General features: G+C 65.7%; 2 protein-coding genes across 2 annotated transcripts; one reads left to right on the top strand and one right to left on the bottom strand.

Moving 5' to 3' along the window:
• Positions 1-2,073: 2,073 nt before the first annotated feature.
• Positions 2,074-9,017, top strand: LOC126647760 (isocitrate dehydrogenase [NAD] subunit gamma, mitochondrial-like; the record flags this gene model as incomplete). Its single annotated transcript, XM_050330289.1, has 8 exons — positions 2,074-2,207; positions 2,302-2,379; positions 2,999-3,101; positions 6,300-6,446; positions 7,460-7,554; positions 8,319-8,379; positions 8,529-8,674; positions 8,730-9,017. Coding segments are annotated over 7 exons (699 nt in total), but the record flags the coding sequence as incomplete, so codon positions are not given.
• Positions 9,018-10,716: 1,699 nt separating this feature from the next.
• On the bottom strand, positions 10,717-24,751 carry LOC126647759 (SRSF protein kinase 3-like). The gene is given in 16 exon segments (XM_050330288.1): positions 10,717-11,314; positions 11,813-11,869; positions 11,872-11,901; positions 12,530-12,551; positions 13,197-13,247; positions 13,945-14,052; positions 14,858-14,940; positions 15,260-15,496; positions 16,768-16,926; positions 20,442-20,607; positions 21,123-21,229; positions 21,343-21,430; positions 21,517-21,604; positions 21,700-21,808; positions 21,906-22,020; positions 24,677-24,751. Coding segments are annotated over 16 exon segments (1,680 nt in total). The 3' UTR covers positions 10,717-11,129.
• Positions 24,752-24,853: the final 102 nt, after the last annotated feature.

Raw genomic sequence — 24,853 nt, 5'->3', positions numbered from 1 at the left:
ATTGGGACACAACCACTGGGATACGCCCTGTGGGACACACCCATTAGGGACACACCCATTTGGACACGCCCACTGGGGACACACCCAGTGGGACACACCCATGGGGACACACCCATTGGGACACACCCCCTTGGGGGACACACCCATTGGGACACACCCTTTGGGACATGCCCGTTGGGACACGCCCATTGGGACACGCCCTCTTGGGGACACAACCATTGAGGACACGCCCAGTGGGGACACACCCATTGGGGACACGCCCCCCTGGGGACACAGCCATTGGGACACGCCCATTGGGACACGCCCACTGGGGACACGCCCACTGGGACACACCCAGTGGGGACACAGCCATTGGGACACGCCCATTGGGACACGCCTATTGGGGACACGCCCATGGGGACATGCCCATTGGGGACACACCCTTTGGGGTCACGCCCCCTGGGACACACCCATGGGGACACACCCATTGGGACACACCCTTTTGGGGGACATGCCCATTGGGACACACCCATTGGGGACATGCCCCCTTGGGGACACACCCGTTGGGACACGCCCACTGGGACACACCCAGTGGGACACGCCCATTGGGACACGCCCATTGGGACACACCCCCTGGGACACACCCAGTGGGGACACGCCCCCTGGGACACACCCATTGGGGACACACCCATTGGGACACGCCCTTTGGGGACACGCCCATGGGGACACGCCCATTGGGACACACCCTTTGGGGTCACGCCCCCTGGGACACACCCATTGGGACACACCCATTGGACACGCCCACTGGGACACACCCAGTGGGACACGCCCATTGGGGCACACCCCCTGGGACACACCCACTGGGGACACGCCCCCTGGGACACACCCATTGGGGACACACCCACTGGGACACGCCCCCTTTGGGACATGCCCATTGGGACACGCCCATTGGGGACACACCCATTGGGGAATGCCCATTGGGACACACCCACTGGGACAAAACCATTGGGGACACACCCTTGGGGACACACCCATTGGGGACACACCCTTGGGGACACACCCATTGGGACACGCCCTTTGGGACACACCCATTGGGACACGCCCTTTGGGACACACCCAGTGGGGACACGCCCATTGGGACACACCCTTTGGGGACACACCCATTGGGACACGCCCACTGGGACACACCCGTGGGGACACGCCCAGTGGGGACACACCCATTGGGACACACCCATTGGGACACACCCGGTGGGGACACGCCCACTGGGGACACGCCCACTGGGACACGCCCACTGGGGGACACACCCATTGGGACACACCCACTGGGACACGCCCATTTGGACACGCCCACTGGGACACACCCACTGGGACACGCCCCCTAGGACACACCCTCAGAGCGTATTGTTACGGGTGTTGCTGGTGTGGTGGGGTTGGAGCCTCAAGATCATCACCCCACACCCCAATAACCCCCATTAACCCCCAAATAACCCCCATAAATTCCTCTTTATTCGGTCAGAGTGTGGCAGGGGTGGTGGAGAGCCTCAAGATCATCACCCCACACCCCAATAACACCCCATTAACCCCTAAATAACTCCTCTTTATTTGATCAGAGTGTGGCAGGGGTGGTGGAGAGCCTCAAGATCATCACCCCACACCCCAATAACCATCTTTAACCCCTAAATAACTCCTCTTTATTTGGTCAGAGCGTGGCAGGAGTTGTGGAGAGCCTCAAGATCATCACCCCACACCCCAATAACCCCCATTAACCCCCCCATTAACCCTACAGAGTGTGGCAGGGGTGGTGGAGAGCCTCAAGATCATCACCCCACACCCCAATAACCCCCATTAACCCCACAGAGCGTGGCAGGGGTTGTGGAGAGCCTCAAGATCATCACCCCACACCCCAATAACACCTTTTATTTGGTCAGAGTGTTGCAGGGGTTGTGGAGAGCCTCAAGATCATCACCCCACACTCAATTAACACCCCAAATAACCCCCATTAACCCCACAGAGCGTGGCAGGGGTGGTGGAGAGCCTCAAGATCATCACCCCACACCCCAAATAACCCCCAAATACCCCCCATTAACCCCACAGAGCGTGGCAGGGGTGGTGGAGAGCCTCAAGATCATCACCGCCGGCCGCTCTCGCCGCATCGCCCACTACGCCTTCGGGCTGGCCCGGGCGGCCTCGCGGCGCTGCGTCACCGCCGTGCACAAGGCCAACATCATGTATGGGGATGGGGGGGCTCCAAGGGGTCCTGGGGGGCTTTAAGGGGTCCTGGGGAGTGTCTGGGGGAGCTTCAAGGGGTCTTGGGGGCTCAAGGGGGTCCTGGGGGGGTTCTGGAGGAGCCCGGGCGGCCTCGCGGCGCTGCGTCACCGCCGTGCACAAGGCCAACATCATGTACGGGGATGGGGGGGCTGCACAGGGGTCCTGGGGGCTCAAGGGGTCCTGGGGGGCTGCAGAGGGGTCCTGGGGGCTCCAAGGGGGTCCTGGGGGGGTTCAAAGGGGGTCCTGGGGAGTTCTGAAGGGGTCCTGGGGGGCTTAAAGGGGGTCCTGGGGGGGCTGCAGGGGGTCCTGGGGGATCAAAGGGGTCTGGGGGGCTTTAAGGGGGTCCTGGGGGGGTCCTGAGGGGCTCTAAGGGTGTCCTGGGGGGCTCCAAAGGGGTCCTGGTGGGGTCACAGGGGTCTTGGGGGAGTCACAGGGGGTCTGGGGAGGGTCACAGGGGTCTTGGGGGTCTTGGGGGTCACAGGGGGTCTTGGGGGCTCAAGGGGGTCCTGGGGGGCTGCAGGGAGTCCTGGGGGGTCTCAGGGGTGTCCTGGGGGTCTCTAAGGGGTCCTGGGGGCTCTAAGGGGGTGCTGGGGGAGGGTCTCACCGATCCCCTCCCCACAGGAAGCTGTTCCTGGGTCCTGGGGGTCTCTGGGGTGTCCTGGGGATCTCTGGGGGGTCTCTGGGGTATCCTGGGGGTCTCTGGGGTATCCTGGGGGGGTCCCTGGGGGTCTCACCTCCCCCCACCCCGCAGGAAGTTGGCGGACGGGCTGTTCCTGCAGTGCTGTCAGGAGGTGGCTGCCGAGTACCCCGAGATCACCTTCCAGAACATGATCGTGGACAACACCACCATGCAGGTGTGACCCCTCCCCAAACCCCCTCCCCAAATTACCCTGACCACCTTCCAGAACATGATCGTGGACAACACCACCATGCAGGTGTGACCCCTCCCCAAATCCCCTGCTGCCCCTCCCCAAACCCCCTTCCAGAACATGATCGTGGACAACACCACCATGCAGGTGTGACCCCTCCCCAAATCCCCTCCCCAAGCCCCTGACCACCCTTCCAGAACATGATGCGTGGACAACACCACCATGCAGGTGTGACCCCTCCCCAAACCCCCTCCCCAAATTACCCTGACCACCCCCTTCCAGAACATGATCGTGGACAACACCACCATGCAGGTGTGACCCCTCCCAAACCCCTCCCCAAACCCCCTCCCCAAACCCCCTTCAGAACATGATCGTGGACAACACCTACCATGCAGGTGTGACCCCTCCCCAAACCCCTGCTGCCCCCTCCCCCAAATCCACCCTGACCACCCCTTCCAGAACATGATCGTGGACAACACCACCATGCAGGTGTGACCCCTCCCCAAACCCCTCCCCAAATCCACCCTGACCACCTCCCTGGGCTCCCAGTTAACCCCCAGAGCTCTCAGTAACCCCCAATAACCTCCAGTAACCTCCAGTGTCTCCAGTAAACCCCAGTAACCCCTCCAGTAGCCCCATTAACGCCAGTAACCCCCAGTAAGTCCAGTGCCCCTCAGTAACCCCTAGAGCTCTCAGTAACCCCAGTGCCCCCCAGTAACCCCCAGAGCTCCCAGTAACCCCAGTGCCCCCAGTAACCCCCACAGCTCTCAGTAACCCCAGTACCCCCCAGTAACCCTCAGCACTCCCAGTAACCCCCAATAACCCCCCAGTGCCCCCCAGTAACCCCCAATAACCTCTAAAGCTCCCAGTAACCCCCAGAGCTCCCAATAACCCCCAGTAACCCCCAATAACCCCCAGTAACTCCCAGAGCTCCCAGTAACCCCAAAGCTCCCAGTAACCCCCAGAGCTCCCAGTAACCCCAGTAACTCCAAAGCTCCCAGTAACCCCAGAGCTCCAGTAACCCTCAGTAACCCCCAATAACCCCAGAGCTCTCAGTAACCCCCAATAACCCCAATAACCCCCAGTAACCCCCAATAACCCCCAGAGCTCCCAATAAGCCCCAGTAACCCCAGTAACCCCCAGTAACCGCCAGCCCCCAGTAACCCCAGCTGGTGTCGCGGCCCCAGCAGTTCGACGTGATGGTGATCCAGTAACCCCAGTAACCCCAGTAACCCCAAAGCTCCCAGTAACTCCCAGTAAGCCCCAGTAAGCCCCCAGTAACCGCAGCCCCGCTGTCCCCAGCTGGTGTCGCGGCCCCAGCAGTTCGGCGTGATGGTGATCCAGTAACCCCCAATAACTCCCAAAGCTCCAGTAACCCCCAGTAACCCCCAGTAACCCCCAGCGCCCCCAGTAACCGCAGCCCGCTGTCCCCAGCTGGTGTCGCGCCCCAGCAGTTCGACGTGATGGTGATCCAGTAACCCCAATAACCCCCAAAGCTCCCAGTAACCCCCAGTAACCCCAGTAACCCCCAATAACCCCCAACGTAGTAACCCCCAGTACCCCTAGCACTGACCGCATGGCCCTGCTGTCCCCAGCTGGTGTCGCGGCCCCAGCAGTTCGACGTGATGGTGATCCAGTAACCCCCAATAACCCCAGCTCCCAGTAACCCCCAGTAACCCCCAGTAACCCCCAGTAACCCCCAGTAACCCCCCAGTAACCGCAGCCCCGCTGTCCCCAGCTGGTGTCGCGGCCCCAGCAGTTCGACGTGATGGTGATCCAGTAACCCCCAATAACCCCAAAGCTCCCAGTAACCCCAGTAACCCCCAGTAACCCCAGTAGCCCCAGTAACCCCCAGTAACCCCAGCGCCCCCAGTAACCGCAGTCCCGCTGTCCCCAGCTGGTGTCGCGGCCCCAGCAGTTCGACGTGATGGTGATCCAGTAACCCCCAACAACCCCCAAAGCTCCCAGTAACCTCCAATAACCCCAGTAACCCCCAATAACCCCAAAGCTCCCAGTAACCCCCAGTAACCCCCAGTAACCCCCAGTAACCCCAGTAACCCCCAGTAACCCCCAGTAACCCCCAGTAACCGCAGCCCGCTGTCCCCAGCTGGTGTCGCGGCCCCAGCAGTTCGACGTGATGGTGATGCAGTAACCCCCAATAACCCCCAAAGCTCCCAGTAACCCCCAGTAACCCCCAGTAACCCCCAGTAACCCCCAGTAACCCCCAGTAACCCCAGTAACCATCTTGGCCCCGCTGTCCCCAGCTGGTGTCGCGGCCCCAGCAGTTCGACGTGATGGTGATCAGTAACCCCAATAACCCCAAAGCTCCCAGTAACCCCCAGTAACCTCCAGTAACCCCCAGTAACCCCCAGTAACCCCCAGTAACCCCCAGTAACCCCAGTAACCCAGTAACCCCAGTGCCCCCAGTAACCGCAGCCCGCTGTCCCCAGCTGGTGTCGTGGCCCCAGCAGTTCGACGTGATGGTGATCCAGTAACCCCCAATAACCCCCAGTAACCCCCAGAGCTCCCAGTAACCCCAGTAACCCCCTAGTAACCCCAGTAACCCCAGTAACCCCAGCCCAGTAACCGCAGCCCCGCTGTCTCCAGCTGGTGTCGCGGCCCCAGCAGTTCGACGTGATGGTGATCCAGTAACCCCCAATAACCCCCAGAGCTCCCAGTAACCCCCAGTAACCCCAGTAACCCCCAGTGCTCCCAGTAACCGCAGTCCCGCTGTCCCCAGCTGGTGTCGCGGCCCCAGCAGTTCGACGTGATGGTGATCCAGTAACCCCCAATAACCCCCATAACGCTCCCAGCTCAGTAACCCCCAGTAACCCCCAGTAACCCCAGTAACCCCAGTGCCCCAGTAACCGCAGCCCCGCTGTCCCCAGCTGGTGTCAGCGACCCCAGCAGTTCGGCGTGATGGTGATCCAGTAACCCCAATAACCCCCAATAGCTCCCAGTAACCCCCAGTAACCCCCAGTAACCCCCAGTAACCCCCAGTAACCCCCCAGTAACCCCCCAGTAACCGCAGCCCCGCTGTCCCCAGCTGGTGTCGCGGCCCCAGCAGTTCGACGTGATGGTGATCCAGTAACCCCCAATAACCCCCAAAGCTCCCAGTAACCCCCCAGTAACCCCCAGTAACCCCCCAGTGCCCCCCAGTAACCGCAGCCCCGCTGTCCCCAGCTGGTGTCGCGGCCCCAGCAGTTCGACGTGATGGTGATGCCGAACCTTTACGGCAACATCGTCAACAACGTCTGCGCCGGCCTCGTGGGGGGGCCCGGCCTCGTCCCGGGGGCCAACTACGGGCACGACTACGCCGTGTTCGAGACCGTGAGCTGGGGGGGGACGGGACTGGGGGGTACTGGGGGCACTGGGAGCACTGGAGGGGGAATTGGGGGGTCACTGGGAGCACTGGGAGCACTGGAGGGGGAATTGGAAGGGGTTTAGGGGGTCCCTGGGGGGGCCCGGCCTCGTCCCGGGGGCCAACTACGGGCACGATTACGCTGTGTTCGAGTGAGTTGGGAGGGGGACGGTCCTGGGGATCCCAGGGCTGTGGGTGTCACCCCATGGTTTTTGGGGGTGTCCCCAGGGTGTGGGGGTCACCCCGTGCCCCAAGGGGGGATCCGTGGGCTGTCCCCGTGCCCCAAGGGGGGATCCCTGGGCTGTTGGGGTCACCCCGTGCCTTGGGGGATCCCAGGGCTGTCCTCATGCCCCGGGGGGGTCCCTGGGTTGTCAAGAGTCACCCCATGCCCTGGGGGGGTCCCTGGGCTGTCAAGAGTCACCCCATGCCCTGGGGGGGTCCCTGGGCTGTGAGTGTCACCCCATGGTTTTTGGGGCTGTCCCTGGGGTGTGGCGGTCACCCCCTGCCCTGGGGGGGTCCCTGGGCTGTCCCCGTGCCCCAGGGGGGGTGTGGGGGTCACCCCATGGTTTTTGGGGGTGTCCCCAAGGCGTGGGGGTCACCCCATACCCCAAGGGGGGTCCCTGGGCTATCTCCGTGCCCCAAGGGGGGATCCCTGGGCTGTTGGGGTCACCCCATGGTTTTTGGGGGTGTCCCCAGGGCGTGGGGGTCACCCCGTGCCTGGAGGGATCCCAGGGCTGTCCTCATGCCCCAGGGGGATCCCAGGGCTGTCAGGATCACCCCGTGCCCCGGGGGATCCCTGGGCTGTCAGGGGTCACCCCATGCCCTGGGGGGGTCCCTGGGCTATCCCCGTGCCCTAAGGGGGGATCCCTGGGCTGTCCCCATGCCCCGGGGGGGGGATCCCTGGGTTCTCAGGGGTCACCCCCTGCCCTGGGGGGATCTCTGGGCTGTCGGGGTCACCCCATAACCCCCCCCTACCCCCCAGGCCACGCGGAACACGGGCAAGAGCATCGCCAACCGCAACATCGCCAACCCCACGGCCGCCCTGCTCGCCGCCTGCATGATGCTGGACCACCTAAGGTGGGCGGGGCCTCGGGGAGGGGGCGTGGTCATGGAGGGGCGTGGCCGTGCTGGGGGAGGAGACTGGACCCCCTTTAGGGGAGGAGTTTGGAAAAGGGGGCGTGGTTTTCCCGTGGGAGGGTTTTGGGGGAGGGGGTGGAGATTGGGAAGGGGCGGGGCTTGTCCAGCAGGAGAGGATCCCATTGGAGGGGCTGGGCGAGGGGTGGAGCCATTAACAAGGGGTGGGGTTTTTCCAGGATAGGATCCCATTGGAGGGGCTGGGTGAGGGGCGTGGCCCCCCCAAAATTGGGTGGAGATTAAAAAGGGGTGTGGCTTTGTCATAGCACAGGATCCCATTGGAGGGGCTGGGTGAGGGGCGTGGCCCCCCAAAATTGGGTGGGGATTAAAAAGGGGTGTGGCTTTGTCATAGGACACAATCCCATTGGAGGGGCTGGGTGAGGGGCGTGGCCACAGAAATCATGGGGATTAAAAAGGGGTGTGGCTTTGTCATAGGACAGGATCTGATTGGATGGGCTGGGGAAGGGGTGGAGTCATTAAGCAAGGGGTGGAGCTTTTCCAAGACAGGATCCCATTGGATGGGTTGGGCAAGGGGTGGAGTCACTAACAAGGGGCGGGGCTTTTCCAGGACAGAATCCCATTGGATGTGCTGGCTGAGGGGGGCGGAGCTTCTGGGTCTATTCACCCAGATAGGTGGGGCTTTTTAAGGGGGTGGGAGTGGCCTTTGCTGATGTGGGCGTGGCCTCTGCTTTTGCCCCGCCCCCCAGGCTGCACAGCCACGCCTCCACCATCCGCCAGGCCGTGCTGGCCTCGCTGGACGACCCCAGGGTAAGTCCTGGCCTTGCCTCTGACCCCCCTTTAAAGGGTCTGACCCCCCTTTAATGGGGGTGGCCCTCCCCCACCCCTCCCCCACCCCACCCCCTGTGGGCGTGGCTGCAAAGCCCCTCCCCACACCCTGCTCTTCACCCCTCCCTCAGACGCACACGCCCGACATCGGGGGCCAGGGCACGACCTCGGGGGCCGTGCAGAGCATCATCTCCCACCTGCCACGGGCCTGAGACCGGCACACCGACCCCCTGGGACACTGCAGGACACCCCCAGCACCCTGACACACCCCTGGGATCCTGGGACACTCCAGGACACCCCAGACCACCCTGGACACCCTGGGATCCTGGGATACTCCAGGACACCCCCAGCACCCTGACACACCCCTGGGATCCTGGGACACCCACCCCAGGACACCCCCAGCACCCTGACACACCCCTGGGATACTCCAGGACACCCCCAGCACCCTGACACACCCCTGGGATACTCCAGGACACCCCCAGCACCCTGACACACCCCTGGGATCCTGGGACACTCCAGGACATCCCCAGACCACCCCTGGACACCCCTGGGATCCTGGGACACCTCAGGACACCCCCAGACCACCCCAGGACACCCCCAGCACCCTGACACACCCCTGGGATACTCCAGGACACCCCCAGCACCCTGACACACCCCTGGGATCCTGGGACACCTCAGGACACCCCAGGACACCCCAGCACCTGACACCCTGGGATCCTGGGACACCTCAGGACACCCCCAGACCACCCCAGGACACCCCGATCCCCAGGACACCCCTGGGATCCTGGGACGCTCCAGGACACCCCAGGACACCCCAGCACCGACACCGTCTGGACACACCCAGAGACACCCCAGATCCCCCGGGACACCCCTGGGATCCTGGGACACCCCAGGACCACGATACACCCCCCGGGACGCCCCCAGGACCACAATGCACTCCAGGACCACACTAACCCCCCCCAGGAGCACAACACACCCTTCCAGGACCTCACACACACCCATGGGACCCCAAAAAGCACCCCAGGACCACAACAAACACCCCCAGGACCACAACACACCCATGGGACCCCAAAAAACACCCCAGGACCACAACAAACCTTTGCTGAACCCCAGCACAGCCCCAGGACCACAATAAACACCCCCAGGACCCCAACACAGCCATGGGACCCCAAAAAACACCCCAGGACCACAACAAACCCTTGCTGAACCCCAACACAGCCCCAGGACCACAGCAAACACCCCTAGGACCACAACAGACCCATGGAACCCCAACACAGCCACTGGACCACAACAACCCCCCCTGGACCCTGACAGAGCCACAGGATCCCAATAAACACCCCAGGACCCCAACACAGCCACAGGACCACAAGAACCCCCTTCAGGACCCCAGGACACCCCCACAGCACCCCAATAAACGCCTCAGGACCACCACAAAAAACCTCCCGTGCCCTCCTGGCAGCCGTTTATTGAGGCCGTGGTTGTGGGGTGGGCTCAGGGGTGCTGCAGGCACTGGTGGGTGGTGGTGATCCCCTGGGTGGGCTCAGGGGTGCTGCAGGCACTGGTGGGTGATGGTGGCCCCATGGGTGGGCTCAGGGGCGCAGCCAGGGGTGCTGCAGGCACTGGTGGGTGGTGGTGATCCCCTGGGTGGGCTCAGGGTCGCAGCCAGGGGTGCTGCAGGCACTGGTGGGTGATGGTGGCCCCATGGGTGGGCTCAGGGGCGCAGCCAGGGGTGCTGCAGGCCCCTGGGTGGGCTCAGGGGTGCAGCCAGGGGTGCTGCAGGCACTGGTGGGTGGTGGTGATCCCATGGGTGGGCTCAGGGTGCAGCCAGGGTGCTGCAGGCACTGGTGGGTGGTGGTGACCCCATGGGTGGGCTCAGGTGCAGCCAGGTCCTGCAGGCCCCAGGTGGCTAGGGTGCAGCCAGGGGTGCTGCAGGCACTGGTGGGTGATGGTGGCCCCACAGGCAGGGTCAGGGGCGCAGCCAGGGGTGCTGCAGGCACTGGTGGGTGATGGTGGCCCCACAGGCAGGCTCAGGGGCGCAGCCAGGGGTGCTGCAGGCCCCATAGGCAGGGTCAGGGGCGCAGCCAGGGGTGCTGCAGGCACTGGTGGGTGGTGGTGATCCCCTGGGTGGGCTCAGGGGGTGCTGCAGGCACTGGTGGGTGGTGGTGATCCCACGGGTGGGCTCAGGGGTGCTGCAGGCACTGGTGGGTGATGGTGATCCCCTGGGTGGGCTCAGGGGTGCTGCAGGCACTGGTGGGTGGTGGTGACCCCATGGGTGGGCTCAGGGGTGCAGCCAGGGGTCCTGCAGGCCCCCCAGGTGGGCTCAGGGGCGCAGCCAGGGGTGCTGCAGGCACTGGTGGGTGGTGGTGATCCCATGGGTGGGCTCAGGGGTGCTGCAGGCACTGGTGGGTGATGGTGGCCCCTGTGTGTGGGGTCAGGGGTCCTGCAGGCCCTGGGTGGGCTCAGGGGCGCAGCCAGGGGTGCTGCAGGCACTGGTGGGTGATGGTGATCCCATGGGTGGGGTCAGGGGTGCTGCAGGCCCCCCAGGTGGGCTCAGGGGTGCAGCCAGGGGTGCTGCAGGCACTGGTGGGTGATGGTGATCCCATGGGTGGGCTCAGGGGTGCTGCAGGCACTGGTGGGTGATGGTGATCCCATGGGTGGGCTCAGGGGTCTTGAAGGCCCCACGGGTGGGCTCAGGGTCGCAGCCAGGGGTCCTGCAGGCCCCCCAGGCAGGCTCAGGGGCGCAGCCAGGGGTGCTGCAGGCACTGGTGGGCCGTGGCCCTGCGGGCGGGCTCGAAGGCCAGCATGGGCCGCAGGAAGCGGGCGAAGGCGGCGGCGGGGCCGCGGGGCCACTCGTACTTCTCCTGCAGCACCGCCCGCAGCCCCCATGGCCGCAGGTGCCGGATGTGCCGCAGCTCACCTGGGGAGGGGGCACCGCACGGGGGTCGGGGGGACACACAGATCCCCAGGGTGTCACCACGCATGGGTGGGTGGGGCTAAAGGAGGACACGCCCACTCGCGAGTGGGATGTGCCCTCCTTTATGACGTCACTCCACGCAAAGGGGTGGGAGTGTTGGGGGACACCCCTCCCTGTGGGCGGGGTCAGATACACCCAGTGGGGGGTGGGGTTAAGGGAGGACACGCCCACTCTTCAGTGGGATGTGCTCTCATGGGTGACGTCACTCCAGGTGAAGGGGTGGGGTCAGCGGGCACGCCCCCCCGTGGGGGCGGGGTCAGGGGTACACACACCCCCCAGGTGTGTCACACACCCACCCCCACGCACCTGCCAGCCCCTTTTCCACACCCCCTTTCCTGTGGCCACGCCCCCCGACCCAACACCCCTAATTTGCATAACTCCTCCCACACCCCGTCCCACCTCTTCCCACCCCTTCAGCCCCGCCCCCGGGCTCCCCCTCACCTCTGCGGTTGAAGAATTCCGGGAATATCTCCCCCAGGGCCACGTGCCGCAGGATGTCCCCAGCAGCTCGATCACGTGGGCGATGTGGTCTGGGGGCGTGTGGGAGGAGGGGCACCTCAGGGATGCACCCCCACCCACCCCCTTCGGGCCACGCCCACCGCTTTCAGCCCCACCCACCACCCCACCTGGCCCAGCCCTGCTCTCCCCACCCCCTCACCTGTCCCCACCTGCTCCTCATCTGTCCCCAACCTGTTCCCCCCTCACCCTCGTCCCTGCTGTCCCCCCACCCCCTCACCTGTCCCCCCGTCCCCATCTGTCCCCCTCACCTCGTCCCACCTGTGCTCCCACCCCTCACCTGTCCCCACCTGTCCCCCTCATCCCTGCTGTCCCCCTTGTCCCTCCCATCCCCACGTGTTGCCCCCCCGTCCCCTCTGTCCCCCATGTGTCCCCTTGTCCCTCACCCTCGTCCTGTTGTCCCCCGTCCCCATCTGTCCCCCCATCCCTCACCCTCGTCCCATGCTGTCCCCCTGCTCTCTCACCCTCGTCCCTGCTGTCCCTGCTGTCCCCCCTCATGCCCCATGTGTCCCCCCTCGTCCTCTTATCGCCCCTGTCCCCATCTGTCCCCCTATCCCTCACCCTCGTTCCTGCTGTCCCCCTGTCCCCATGTGTCCCCGTCCCCCTCATCCCTCCCGTCCCCATTGTCCCCCTGTCCCTCACCCTCGTCCCTGCTGTGCCTCCTCTGTCCCTCCACCCTCATCCATGCTGTCCCCTCACTCGTCCCTGCCCATCCCATGTGTCCCCCTGTCCCCATGTGTCCCTCACCTCTCGTCCTGCTGTCCTCTCCCTGTTCTCCACCTATCCCCATGTGTTTCCCCTGTCCCCTCCATCGTCCCCTGTCCCCATGTGTCCCCATCCCTCACCCCCGTCCCTGCTGTCCCTCCCTGTCCCCCCCATCCCCATGTGTCCCCCCCTGTCCCCATGTGTCCCCTCCTACCCTCGTCCTGCTGTCCCTCCTGTCCCCCTGTCCCCATTGTCCCCATCCCTCACCCTCGTCCCTGCTGTCCCCCCTGTCCCTCTGTCCCCTCACCCTCGTCCCTGCTGTCCCCCCTGTCCCTCCTGTCCCCTCACCCTCGTCCTGCTGTCCCCCTGTCCCCCTGTCCCCATCCCTCACCCTCATCCCTGCTGTCCCCCATGTGTCCCCCCCTGTCCCTCACCCTCGTCCCTGCTGTCCCCCCTGTCCCCTCTGTCCCCTCACCCTCATCCCTGCTGTCCCCCCTGTCCCCTCTGTCCCCTCACCCTCATCCTGCTGTCCCCCTGTCCCATGTGTCCCTCACCTCATCCCTGCTGTCCCCCTGTCCTCTGTGTCCTCACCTCGTCCTGCTGCTCCTCCCGAGTGTGGCTCGAACAGGTAATCCCCCGTTGCCAACTCGAAGGCCTGTGGGGCTGGACAGCTCTTGGGGGCCTGAGAGGTACCCGGGGGCAGCCCCCCCTCACCACAGGGGTCAGTGGGGCAGCCCCCTCCCCTCACCCCGGGGGTCTGTGGGGCAATCCCCCCTCACCATTGGGGTCTGTGGGGCAGCCTCCCCTCACCACGGGGGTCTGTGGGGCAGCCCCCTCCCCACATCCCCGGGGGTCTCTGGGGCAGCCCTCACAGGGGTCAGTGGGGCAGCCCCTCCTCTCACCATTGAGGTCTGTGGGACAGCCCCCTCCCCTCACTGTGGGGGTCTGTGGGGCAATGCCCCCTCACCACGGGGGTCTGTGGGACAATCCCCCCCTCCCTCACCACGGGGGTCTGTGGGGCAGCCCCCCCTCACCCCGGGGGTCTGTGGGGCAATGCCCCCTCACCACGGGGGTCTGTGGGACAATCCCCCCCTCCCCTCACCACGGGGGTCTGTGGGGCAGCCCCCTCCCCTCACCCCGGGGGTCTGTGGGGCAGCCCCCCCTCACCACGGGGGTCTGTGGGCGCTCCCTCACGGGGGTCTGTGGGGCAATCCCCCTCTGCACGGGGTCTGTGGGGCAATCCCCCTCCCTCACCACAGGGGTCTGTGGGGCAGCCCCTCCCTCACCACGGGGTCTGTGGGACAACCCCCTCCCCTCACCACAGGGGTCTGTGGGGCAGCCCCCCCCCTCACCATGCAGGCCGTGCTCCAGATGTCGGCGGGGGGGCCGTACCCTGCCCCCAGCAGCACCTCCAGCGCCCGGTACTGCCGAGTCTGGATGTCCTCAGTGAAGTGTTTGTGCTGGGCAAGGGGTGAGAGGGGTTAAACAGGGCATCAGCCCCCAAAACCACCCACCACACCCCCAACCCACCCCATGACCCCTTGTCTGTCTCCCAGAACCAGCCCCAAATCAGCCCCCACCACCGCCCCCAAGCCCTGTCCCCGACCCCCTTCAGTGTCCCCCAGTCCCCCAGTGCCCTCAGTGACCTCCAGTCCCCAGTGCCCTCAGTGCCCTCAGCAGCCCCAGTGTCCCCCAGTCCCCAGTCCCCCAGTGCCCCCAGTGTCCTCAGTGACCCAGCACCCACCAGCATCCCCAAGTCCCCAGTGCCCTCCAGAGCTCCCAGTGACCCCCAGTGCCCTCTAGTGTCCCCCAGTGCCTCCAGCACTCCCAGCACCCCACTGTCCCCCAGTGACTGCAGTGGCCCCTCCCAGTGCCCTCTGGTGACACCAGTGCCCTCCAGTGACTCCAGCCCCCCATCAATGCCTTCCAATGATCCCACTGCCCCCACACTGCCCCTCAGTGTCCCTCAGTGTCTCCCAGTGTCTCCCAGTGTCACTCGAGTGCCCCCAGTGTCCCAGTGTCCCCAGTGTCCCCAGTGTCCCCAGTGTCCCAGTATGGTGCCCCCTAGTGTCCCCAGTGCTGGTGCCCCTCAGTGTCCCCTCAATGTCCCCAGTGCCCCCAGTGTCCCTCAGTGCCCCTCAGTGTCCCCAGTGCCTCAGTGTCCCCAGTGTCCCCGAGTGTCCCCCAGTGCCCCTCAGTGTCCCCCAGTGTCTCCCCAGTGTCCCCAGTGTCCCCAGTGCCACCCAGTGCCCCAGTGCCCCTCACCACCCAGCAGCCGTTGCCCAGGTCGGCGATCTTGGCCAGCGCAGCCGGGGGCCGAGCGGGGGTCCAGGAGGTTCTCCTGCCCCCTGGCAGGCCCCCACCCTGGGAGGAGCCAGCAGGGGGCATTGGGGGAGTGGGGTACACCTGCCCACCACAACCCTTCCCCCTCCCACTGCCCCTCCCTAGCACACCCAATTGCCCCCAGTCCCCCTCCCATCCAAGAGCCCCCATTTGATTCCCCATTTCCCTCCCCTCTCCCCCAGTGCCCCTCTGGACCCTCCCCAACCCCAACACCCCTCCCCACCATTTCCATCCCCAATTGCCCCTCTAGACACCCCCCACCCCAATTTCCCCTCCCCCAACCCCGCTGCCTCCCAAACACGTCCCCAGTGCCCCCCAGCTGACCGAGGGGGGTGGGGAGCCCCTCGGAGCCCCCCGAGATGAGGGAGCTGGAGGTGGGGGTGAAGAGGGAGTCGGAGGCCGAGCTGGGGCTGAGGGGGCGCCGGGGGGGGCCCCTGGAGGCGCAGGAGCCCCCCGAGAAGCCGTCGCTGGAGCCCCCGGCCGGCAGCGTGTGGACCCCCGAGGAGGAGGCCCCGCTGGGGGGGCTCCCCCCCCCTTCCTCCAGGGGGTCCGGGGGGGCCTCTGTGGGAGGAAAAGAAGATCTTGAGACCACCCCCCTCCCTTCCCCCCAATCCTGGGTCCCCACATCGGCATCCCAATCCACCCAGCCCCCAAAACCTCCCAGGTTTCATTCATATCACCCCCCAGCAGGCCTCAGGGGGCTTGAGACATGAGGGACCCCCCCCAGCTCCTCATGGAACCCCCAAAATCAGCTGTCAGGGACCCTCCCCAAACCCACCCGGGGCTGCACCCCCAAAAACACCCCCTGGGGCCCTCCAAACAATTCTCTGGGGGCTCCTCCTGCCCCAGGATTCCCAAACCCACCCTGGGGACCCCAACTTAACTCTGGACCACTCCCCAAGATTCCCAAACCCACCTTGGGGACCCCAATTTAACTCTGGGCCACTCCCCAAGATTCCCAAACCCACCTTGGGGACCCCAACTTAACTCTGGGCCACCCCCAGGACTCCCAAACCTCCACTGGGGACCCCATTCCGCCTCTGAGACTCCCCCTAAACCCACCCTGGGGACCCCAATTTACTTCTGGGCCACCCCCCCCCGGACTCCAACCTGGGGACCCGAATTTAACCTTGAGGCTCCTCCCAGCCCCACCCTGGGGACCCCAATTCACCTCTGGACCAACCCCTCCCAATCACCGTCCCAAACCTACCCCGGACCCACCTCTGAGCCTTCCCCAAAACCCCACCCTGGGGACCCCAGTTTAACTCTCGGTCACCCCCTAAACTCCCAAACCTTAATTTATCCCTGAGGCTCCGCCCCCCCCAACCCCGGGGGATCTCAATTCACCTCTGGACCAACAAACCCTCCCTAATTACACCCCCTCATGACCCCCCCAACCCTGAGGGATCTCAATTCACCTCTGGACCAACAAACCCTCCTCATCACCCCCCCAACCCTGAGGGATCCCAGTTCACCTCTGCACCAACAAACCCTCCCCTCATCACCCCCCCAACCCTGAGGGATCCCAGTTCACCTCTGGACCAACAAACTCTCCCTCATCATCCACCCAACCCTGAGGGATCCCAGTTCACCTCTGGACCAACAAACCCTCCCTAATTACCCCCCCTCATGACCCCCCCAACCCTGAGGGATCCCAGTTCACTTCTGAACCAACAATTCCTCCCCCATCACCCTCCCAAACCCACCCTGGACCCACCCCAGCCTCCTCCCACCCCCACCCTCCATTTAACTCCGGGCTCTCCCCAGCCATCCCCAAACCCTCCTCACTCCCCTCTCCCCCCAACCCTTCCCAGTGCCCTCGGGACCCCCACCGAGCCCTCCCGACCGGCACCGCTGGGGGTCGCCGGGGACCCCCCGTGTCTCGCTGCCGCCCAGGTCCCTGCAGGCGCTGGGCCAGGAGCTGCCGCTGCCGCCGCTGCCTGCCGCTCGCCGCCGCCGCCGCTGCGCCCGCGACAGCTGCTCCTGGGGGCCTTCGCCGTGAGGGGGGCACAACGCAGGACCCCTCCTGATTTGGGGCTGGGGGCCCAACCCAGGGATCCCCCTTTGATCTGGGGGGTTGGGGGCTTTGCTGGAGAGGGGGCTCAAGCCAGGACCCCTCCCTTGATTTGGGGGTTGGGGGAGCGACAGCCGCTCCTGGGGGCTTCGCCGTGAGGGGGGCCCAAACCCAGGGACCCTCCCGATTTGGGGGAGTTGGGGGCCCAACCCAGGATCCCCTTTGATTGGGGTTGGGGAGGCGGCAGCAGCTTCGGGGGCTTGCCGTGAGGGGGGCCCAACCGAGGACCCCCTTAGATTTGGGGGTTGGGGGCCCAACCAGGACCCCTCCCCTTGATTTGGGGGCTGGGGCCCAACCTAGGACCCTCCCCTTTGATTTGGGGGCCGGGGCCCAACCCAGGGACCCTCCCCTTGATTTGGGGCCCAACCAAGAGACCCCCGCTGTGATTTGGGGGCTTGGGGGCCTCAACTCAGGGACCCCCTTGATCTGGGGTTGGGGGCTCAACCGAGGGACCCCCACTTTGATTTGGGGGTTGGGGGCAGTAGCTGCTCCTGGGGCTTCGCATTGGGAAGGGGGATCCAAACCCAGGGACCCCTCCCTTTGATTTGGGGGCTGGGGCCCAACCCATGCCCCCCTTTGATTTGGGGATTGAGGAGCAGCAGCAGCTCCTGGGGGGCTTTGCTTTGAGAGGGGGGCCAACCCAGGGACCCTCTCTTGATTTGGGGTTGGGGCCCAACCCATGGACCCCACCTTGATTTGGGGATTGAGGAGCGGCAGCAGCTCCTGGGGCTTCGCGGTGAGGGAGGGTCCAACTCAGGGACCCCTCCCGATTTGGGGTTGGGGGCCCAACCCAGGGACCCCCCTTTGATCTGGGGATTGAGGAGCAGCAGCTGCTCCTGGGGGCTTTGCTTTGAGAGGGGGCCCAACCCAAGGGACCCCCTCTTTGATTTGGGGGTTGGGGGCCCAACCCATGGATCCTCTCCCTTGATTTGGGGTTGGGGGCCCAACCCAGGTCCCCCCCTGAGGGGTTGGGGGCTCGACCGAGGAGGTTGGGGGCCCAACCCAGGGGACCCCTCCCCTTGATTTGGGGGTTGGGGGCCCAAACCCAGGGACCCCTTTAGATTTGGGGGCTGGGGCTCAACCCAGGGATCCCCTTGATTTGGGGGCCCACTGAGGACTCCCCACCCCGATTTTGGGGGTTGGGGGCAGGATGGATGGATTTAGGGGGGCAGAGCATCACATAGGGGACAGGCATGAGGGGACATGCAGGCGTGGAAGGGCGGGTGGGTGAGGGCGTGGGGGGCACATGAGGGCACACACGTGTGCAAGGACACGTGTGAGGAAGCAGATGAGGGCACACACATGTGCAAGGACACGTGTGAGGATGGACACGGGCAAGGACATGTGTGAGGAAGCAGATGAGGGCACACATGTGTGCAAGGACACGTGTGAGGGCAGGCACACGTGTGCAAGGACACGTGTGAGGATGGACACGGGCAAGGACACGTGTGAGGAGGCAGATGAGGGCACACACGTGTGCAAGGACACGAGTGAGGGCAGGACACGTGTGCAAGAACACACACATGAGCACTGTAAGGGCATGTGAAAGCACACACACGTGTGTGAGGACACGTGAGAGCACATACATGTGCAAGCACACGCGTGCAACCCCCCCCCAGCCACTCACGGGCTCGTCCTGGGGCGCAGAGCTCACTGCAGACAGAGGGGACACAGAGGGGGCTCAGCCCAGACCCCCCACCCCAGGGGTTCTGGGCTCTCCCAGTATGGTGGGGGATCGGGGGGTCCGTGTTGTTGGGGGCTCAGGGGTCCCTGCACTCCAGGGTGAAGTCAGGGGGTCCCTGCACTGTGAGGGGGATCTCAAGGGATCTCTGCACTGTGGGGTGCAGTCAGGGGGTCCCTGCACTGTGGGGGGGATCTCAGGGGGTCCCTGCACTGTGGGGTGCAGTCAGGGGGTCCCTGCACTCCTGGGGATGTCAGGGGGTCCCTGCACTGTGGGGGGGATCTCAGGGGGTCCCTGCACTGTGGGGTGCAGTCAGGGGGTCCCTGCACTCCAGGGGTGCAGTCAGGGGGTCCCTGCATTGTGCAGGGAGAGTCGGGGTCCCCTGCACTCCTGGGGGATAGGGGTCCCTGCACTCCTGAGGTGGATCCAGGGTCCCCTGCACTCCTGGGGGGATGTCAGGGGGTCCCTGCACTCCTGGGGGGATCTCAGGGGGTCCCTGCACTCCTGGGGGGATGTCAGGGGGTCCCTGCACTCCTGGGGGGATCTCAGGGGGTCCCTGCACTGTGGGGAGTCTCAGGGGGTCCCTGCACTGCTGGGTGCAGTCAGGGGGTCCCACGCACCCTGGGGATCCAGGGGATCCTGCACTCTGGGGTGTCAGGGGTCCCTGCACTGTGGGGTGCAGTCAGGGTTCCTGCACTCCTGGGTGGATCCAGGGGTCCCTGCACTGTGAGGGGACTCGGGGATCTCTGCACTGTGGGGCAGTCAGGGTCCCTGCACTGTGGGGGGATCCAGGGGTCCCTGCACTGTGAGGGATCTCAGGGATCCCTGCACTGTGGGGTGCAGGGGTCCTCACGTGGGGATTCAGGGGTCCCTGCACCCTGGGGGATCTCAGGCCTGCACCCTGGGAGTGTCAGGGGTCCCTGCACTGGGGTGCAGTCAGGGGGTCCCTGCACTCCTGGGGGGATGTCAGGGGGTCCCTGCACTGTGGGGTGCAGTCAGGGGGTCCCTGCACTCCTGGGGATGTCAGGGGGTCCCTGCACTGTGGGGTGCAGTCAGGGGGTCCCTGCACTCTGGGGGATCTCAGGGGGTCCCTGCACTCCTGGGGTGCATCAGGGGTCTCACTGCACTCTGGGGGATGTCAGGGGTCCCTGCACTCCTGGGGTGCATCAGGGGTCCCTGCACTCCTGGAGGGATCCAGGGGGTCCCTGCACTGTGGGGTGGATCCAGGGGGTCCCTGCACTGTGAGGGGGATCTCAGGGGGTCCCTGCACTGTGGGGTGGGGTCCCTGCACGAGGTGTCAGGATCCCTGCAGGAGTCAGGTCCTGCAGTGGGTGCAGTCAGGGGGTCTCTGCACTCCTGGGGTGCAGTCAGGGGGTCCCTGCACTGTGGGGGGGATCTCAGGTGGTCCCTGCGCTCCTGGGGTGGATCCAGGGGGTCCCTGCACTGCTGGGGTGATGTCAGCCAGGGGGTCCCTGCACTGTGAGGGGGATCTCAGGGGTCCCCACTGTGGGTGCAGTCGGGTCCCTGACCCTGGGGATCTCAGGGGGTCCCTGCACTCCTGGGGTGGATCCAGGGGGTCCCTGCACTGTGAGGGGGATCTCAGGGGGTCCCTGCACTGTGGGGTGGATCCAGGGGGTCCCTGCACTGTGAGGGGGTCTCAGGGGGTCCCTGCACTGTGGGGTGGTGTCAGGGGGTCCCTGCACTCCTGGGGGGATCTCAGGGGGTCCCTGCACTCCTGGGGTGCAGTCAGGGGGTCTCTGTACTCCTGGGGGGGCCACCCCCCCGTGCCCAGCACGCTGCCTCGGCCGCCAGCTGCCTCACAAAGGGCTCCCCAACGCACAGCAGGACGTTCTCAGGCTTGATGTCGGTGTGGATGATCTTGCACTTGGTGTGCAGGTAGTCCAGACCTTCCAGGACCTGTGCCCCAAAGCCCCCCCAAGTCAGGGGGGAGGAGGGGGGGACACCCTGTGATGTGCAACCCCCCTCCCACCCCCACCCAAAACCAACCTCCACAGGGAGAGGGGGTTATTTGGGCCAGGGGTGTGGGGGGGAGATAAGAGCTCCCCATGGGAATTGGGGAGGGGTCTAAAGGGATCCTGGGGGGATGTGGTGGCCATCTGGGTCTCCCCAATGCCCTCCAGTTACCCCAACACCCCTCCAGTGTCCCACAGTCCCTCCAGTGTTCCCCAGTGCCCTCCAGTGCCCCCAGTGCCCTCCAGAGCCCATTTGGGGTCCCTGTGGGGATCTGGGTGGGGGGAAAGGTCCACAGGGGAACTGTGGGGGTCTAGAGGGAACACCTCAGGTTCCTGTGGGAGTGGTGGCAGTGGAGCACGGGGGGATTTTTTGGAGGCCTCCAGGCAGGACATTTGGGGTGCCCTGGGGGGTGGGGGGAGGCTCAGGGGGATGCAGGGAGCCCCCCCTCACCCCCTCACCTGGCGCACGATGCTCTTGACGCAGGGCAGGGGCAGCCCCTGGTAGTTGGACTTGATGATCCAGCGCAGGAGTTGGTGGCCCAGCACCTCCAGCACCATGCACACATCTTGGGGGGGGGGCAAGTCAAGGAGCACCTGCACCCCCTGGGGACCTCCCTGCACACCTGGGGTGTCTCCTCTCCCTGCTCCCACCCTGGGGACCCCCCCCCCGAAAGGATACGGACGCCGTTGACCCCCGAGATCTTGAAGTCGTCGATGAGCTGCACGATGTTCTCGCGGTTGGGGTCGCTGGGATCCGAGTCCCGGACCTGGGAGGGGGTTTGGGAGGGGGGTGGGTTATGAGGGTGGAAGGGGTGGGGGTGGATCTGGGGGTCTCCTGTGGGAGGGGACTCACACATTTCAGCAGCTTGATCTCGTCCAGCGCCGTCTCCGTGTACTGCGGCGCGCTCTTCACCACCTTCAGCGCCACGAACCGCTTCCTCCTGCCCGGGGTGGGGCACCCACGGTCCAGGGGCACCCAAACAAAACCCCCCACCCCACCCCCCCAACCATCTTCCCCGGGGTTCCCCGCACTCACCGGAGGTCCCAGCAGAGCCACACGGTGGAGAAGTGTCCCCAGCCCAGCTTTCGCACCACGTGGTAGCGCCCGTGGAACAGGTCCCCGATCCGCACCGGGTAGTACCCGCCTTGGGGGGTTTGGGGGGGAGGAGGAAGGGTAGTTTGTCACCCTCAGGCATGGACACCCTTCCCCAGACCCTCCTGACCCCCCGTGGTGGTCCCCACCTTTGCAGTAATCCCGGGGGTCCTCCTGCTCCCCCTCGTCAGAGCCCAGCAGCGCCTCGGACAGCGGCAGCGGGGCCGGGGGGGCTCTGGGGACACGTCGCCGGGGGTGGGGGTCCTGGGGAGATAGCCAGGCTGGGAACCCCCACACCACGTCCTGGGGCTCCCACCACTCCCAATCCCCAGGACTCCCCAGGTATCTGCCCTTCCCCCTTTCATATCTGGTGCCTTCGGGGTGGGTCTCCAGGTATTTGCCCTCTCCCCAAAACTCCCCATACCTGATGCTTTCGGGGGTCTCCAGGGGTCCCAAGTGTCTGTCCCCTCCCCCTGCCCCTCCCCACCCCATACCTGGTCCCTTCGGGGGTCTCCCCCATTGCTGGGGGTGGCTCACAGGGTGGTCCCACAGCGGGGGGGGAAAAGCGGCAGGAAATGGTCCCAGAGCCCACCCCCGCCCCAGGAGGAAGGGGATGGGTGGGGGGAGGTGCGGGGCACGCTGGGACATCACCCCCCCCAAAATAGAAATGATCTCAAGGCCCCCCGGCCCCGCAGGGCTAAAAATAGCCCCGGCAGGGGGAGGGGAGGCCCCAGAATGTGTCGTGTGTGTGTCCCCCCCACCTCAACCGGCCATGAAAGGGGGCTCTGCTTGTGTCCCGAACCCCCCCCTCTAAGCTGCATAAGGGTCACGGGGGGCTCTTGGGGGGTCGTGACCCCGCTGACCCCCCTCGTGTCCCCCCCTCACCGTGGGGGAGGTTTCTGTTTTTTGTCCTTTTTGCGCTTTTTCTTTCTCCTGACGGGATCTGGGGGGGACGGTGTCACGAGGGGGTTGCTGCATCACAGCCCCCCCCCACCTTGTTGTCCCCCAGGGACCCCCCGTTCCACCCCAGAACCCACCCCCGCACTCCTCAATCCCCCAACCCAGGCACCCCCCACCGCAGGACGTCCCTTTTGCCCCCAGAAAACGCCCTGAACCCCCACAAACCCTCTCTCAGGACCCCCAAGTCCCTCCTGAGTAGCCGACCCCCCCAGGGACCCCTCAAGTTCCCCCAAGGCTCCCGACCTTCACTTTCCCCTCACACTCCCCCATCCCCTCAGGAACCCCCCTTTCCCTCAGCCCCCTTCTCCCCTCACGCCCCCTCAAGACCCTTCTGGGTGCCTCCTTTACCCTCAGCCTCCTCAGGACCCCCCGCCTCCCCTTTCCCTCAGCCCCCCTCAGGACTCCCCCTTGCCCTCAGCCCCCTCAGGACCCCCAGCCGCTCTTTCCTCAGCCCCCTCAGGACTCCCCCTTTCCCTCTGAACCCCCTCTCCCCTCACGCCCCCTCAGGACAGCCCTGACCCCCCCTTTCCCTCAGCTCCCCTTGCCCTCAGACCCCCATGACCCCCTCTATTTCCCTCAGCCCCCTCAGGACCACCACCCTTTCCCTCAGCCTCCCCCTTGCCCTCAGCCCCCTCAGGACCCCCAGGTGCCCCCGCTTGCCCTCAGCCTCCCTCAGGACCCCATGACCTCCCCTTTCCCTCAGCCCCTCTCAGGACCATCCCCCTTTCCCTCAGCCTCCCCTTGCCCTCAGATCCCTCAGGACCCCCAGGTGCCCCCTTGCCCTCAGCCCCCCTTGCCCTCAGATCCCTCAGGACCCCCGGCCTCCCCCTTTCCCTCAGGCCCCTCAGGATCACCCCCTTTCCCTCAGCCCCCCTTGCCCTCAAACCCCTCAGGATCCTCCAGGTGCCCCTCTTGCCCTCAGCCCCCTCAGGACCCCCCACCCTTTCCCTCAGCTCCCCCTGCCTCAGCCCCTCAGGACCCCCCCAGGTGCCCCCTTTCCCTCAGCCCCCTCAGGACTCCCCCTTGCCCTCAGCCCCCTCAGGACCCCCAGGTGCCCCCCTTTCCTCAGCCCCTCAGGACTCCCCCCTTCCCTCAGTCCCCCTCAGGACCCCCAGGTGCCCCCCTGCCTCAGCCCCCTTGCCCTCAGATCCCTCAGGACCCCGGACCTCCCCTTCCTCAGGCCCCCTCAGGATCACCCCCTCCTGCCCCCTTGCCCTCAAACCCCTCAGGATCCCTCGGGTGCCCCTCTTGCCCTCAGTCCCCTCAGGACCCCCCACCCTTTCCTCAGCTCCCCCTTGCCCTCAGCTCCTCAGGAACCCTCCCCACTTTCTCTCAGCCCCCTTGCCTCAGACCCCTCAGGAACCCCAGGTACCCCCTTTCCCTCAGCCCCTCAGGCCCCCAGGTGCCCCCTTTCCTAAGCCCCCTCAGGACTCCCCTTTCCCTCAGCCTCCCCGTCAGGACCCCCAGGTGCCCCCATTTTCCTCAGCCCCTTCAAGACCCCCTCCTTGCCCTCAGCCCACTCAGGACCCCAGGTGCCCCCCTTGCCTTAGCCCCCTCAGGACCCCCTCTTTCCCTCAGCCCCCTCAGGACCCCCCTTTCCTCACGCCCCCCTCACCGGGCCCCCTCGCAGCTCCATCCCGCGCGCCCCGCTCCCCGCGCGCGCTGGCGGGCGGGCGGGCGGGCAGCGATCGGAGTGGGGGGCGGGGCGAGAAAACCACGGACCAATGAGGAGCCGCCGTAGGACACGCCCCCCCTGTGCCACGCCCACTCGTCGCCATGGAAACGCGGCGGCGGCGCGAGAAGCGCTCCCAGCGCTCGTTTTGTCGCGATAGAACGGGACTCCCAACACCACCCCCCACACCCGAGAGCCTCACGATATCGCGACAGCGTCCCCCCAAAACCCCGGTGTGCCCCCAAGGCCCCACGGCCCGTTCACTGAGTGGCTTCACCCCCTCCTCACGAACACACACACAGAGCGCGCCACGACTGACGTCACCCCTCGCGCCCGCCCTCGCCGCTGATTGGCTGCCGCCATCCGCGCGTCACTCCAGCGCGACGCGTAACCATGGCAACCGCGAGGTAAACTAGGCCCAAAACCAGGCCCGGGACCCCCCAAACGGGCCCAGGTACCCCCTGA

This window comes from Myiozetetes cayanensis, unplaced genomic scaffold (assembly GCF_022539395.1).
Source record: "Myiozetetes cayanensis isolate MyiCay16 unplaced genomic scaffold, myiCay2020 scf403, whole genome shotgun sequence".
NCBI lineage: Eukaryota > Metazoa > Chordata > Aves > Passeriformes > Tyrannidae > Myiozetetes > Myiozetetes cayanensis.
This window is presented reverse-complemented; position numbering and strand designations above follow the sequence as displayed.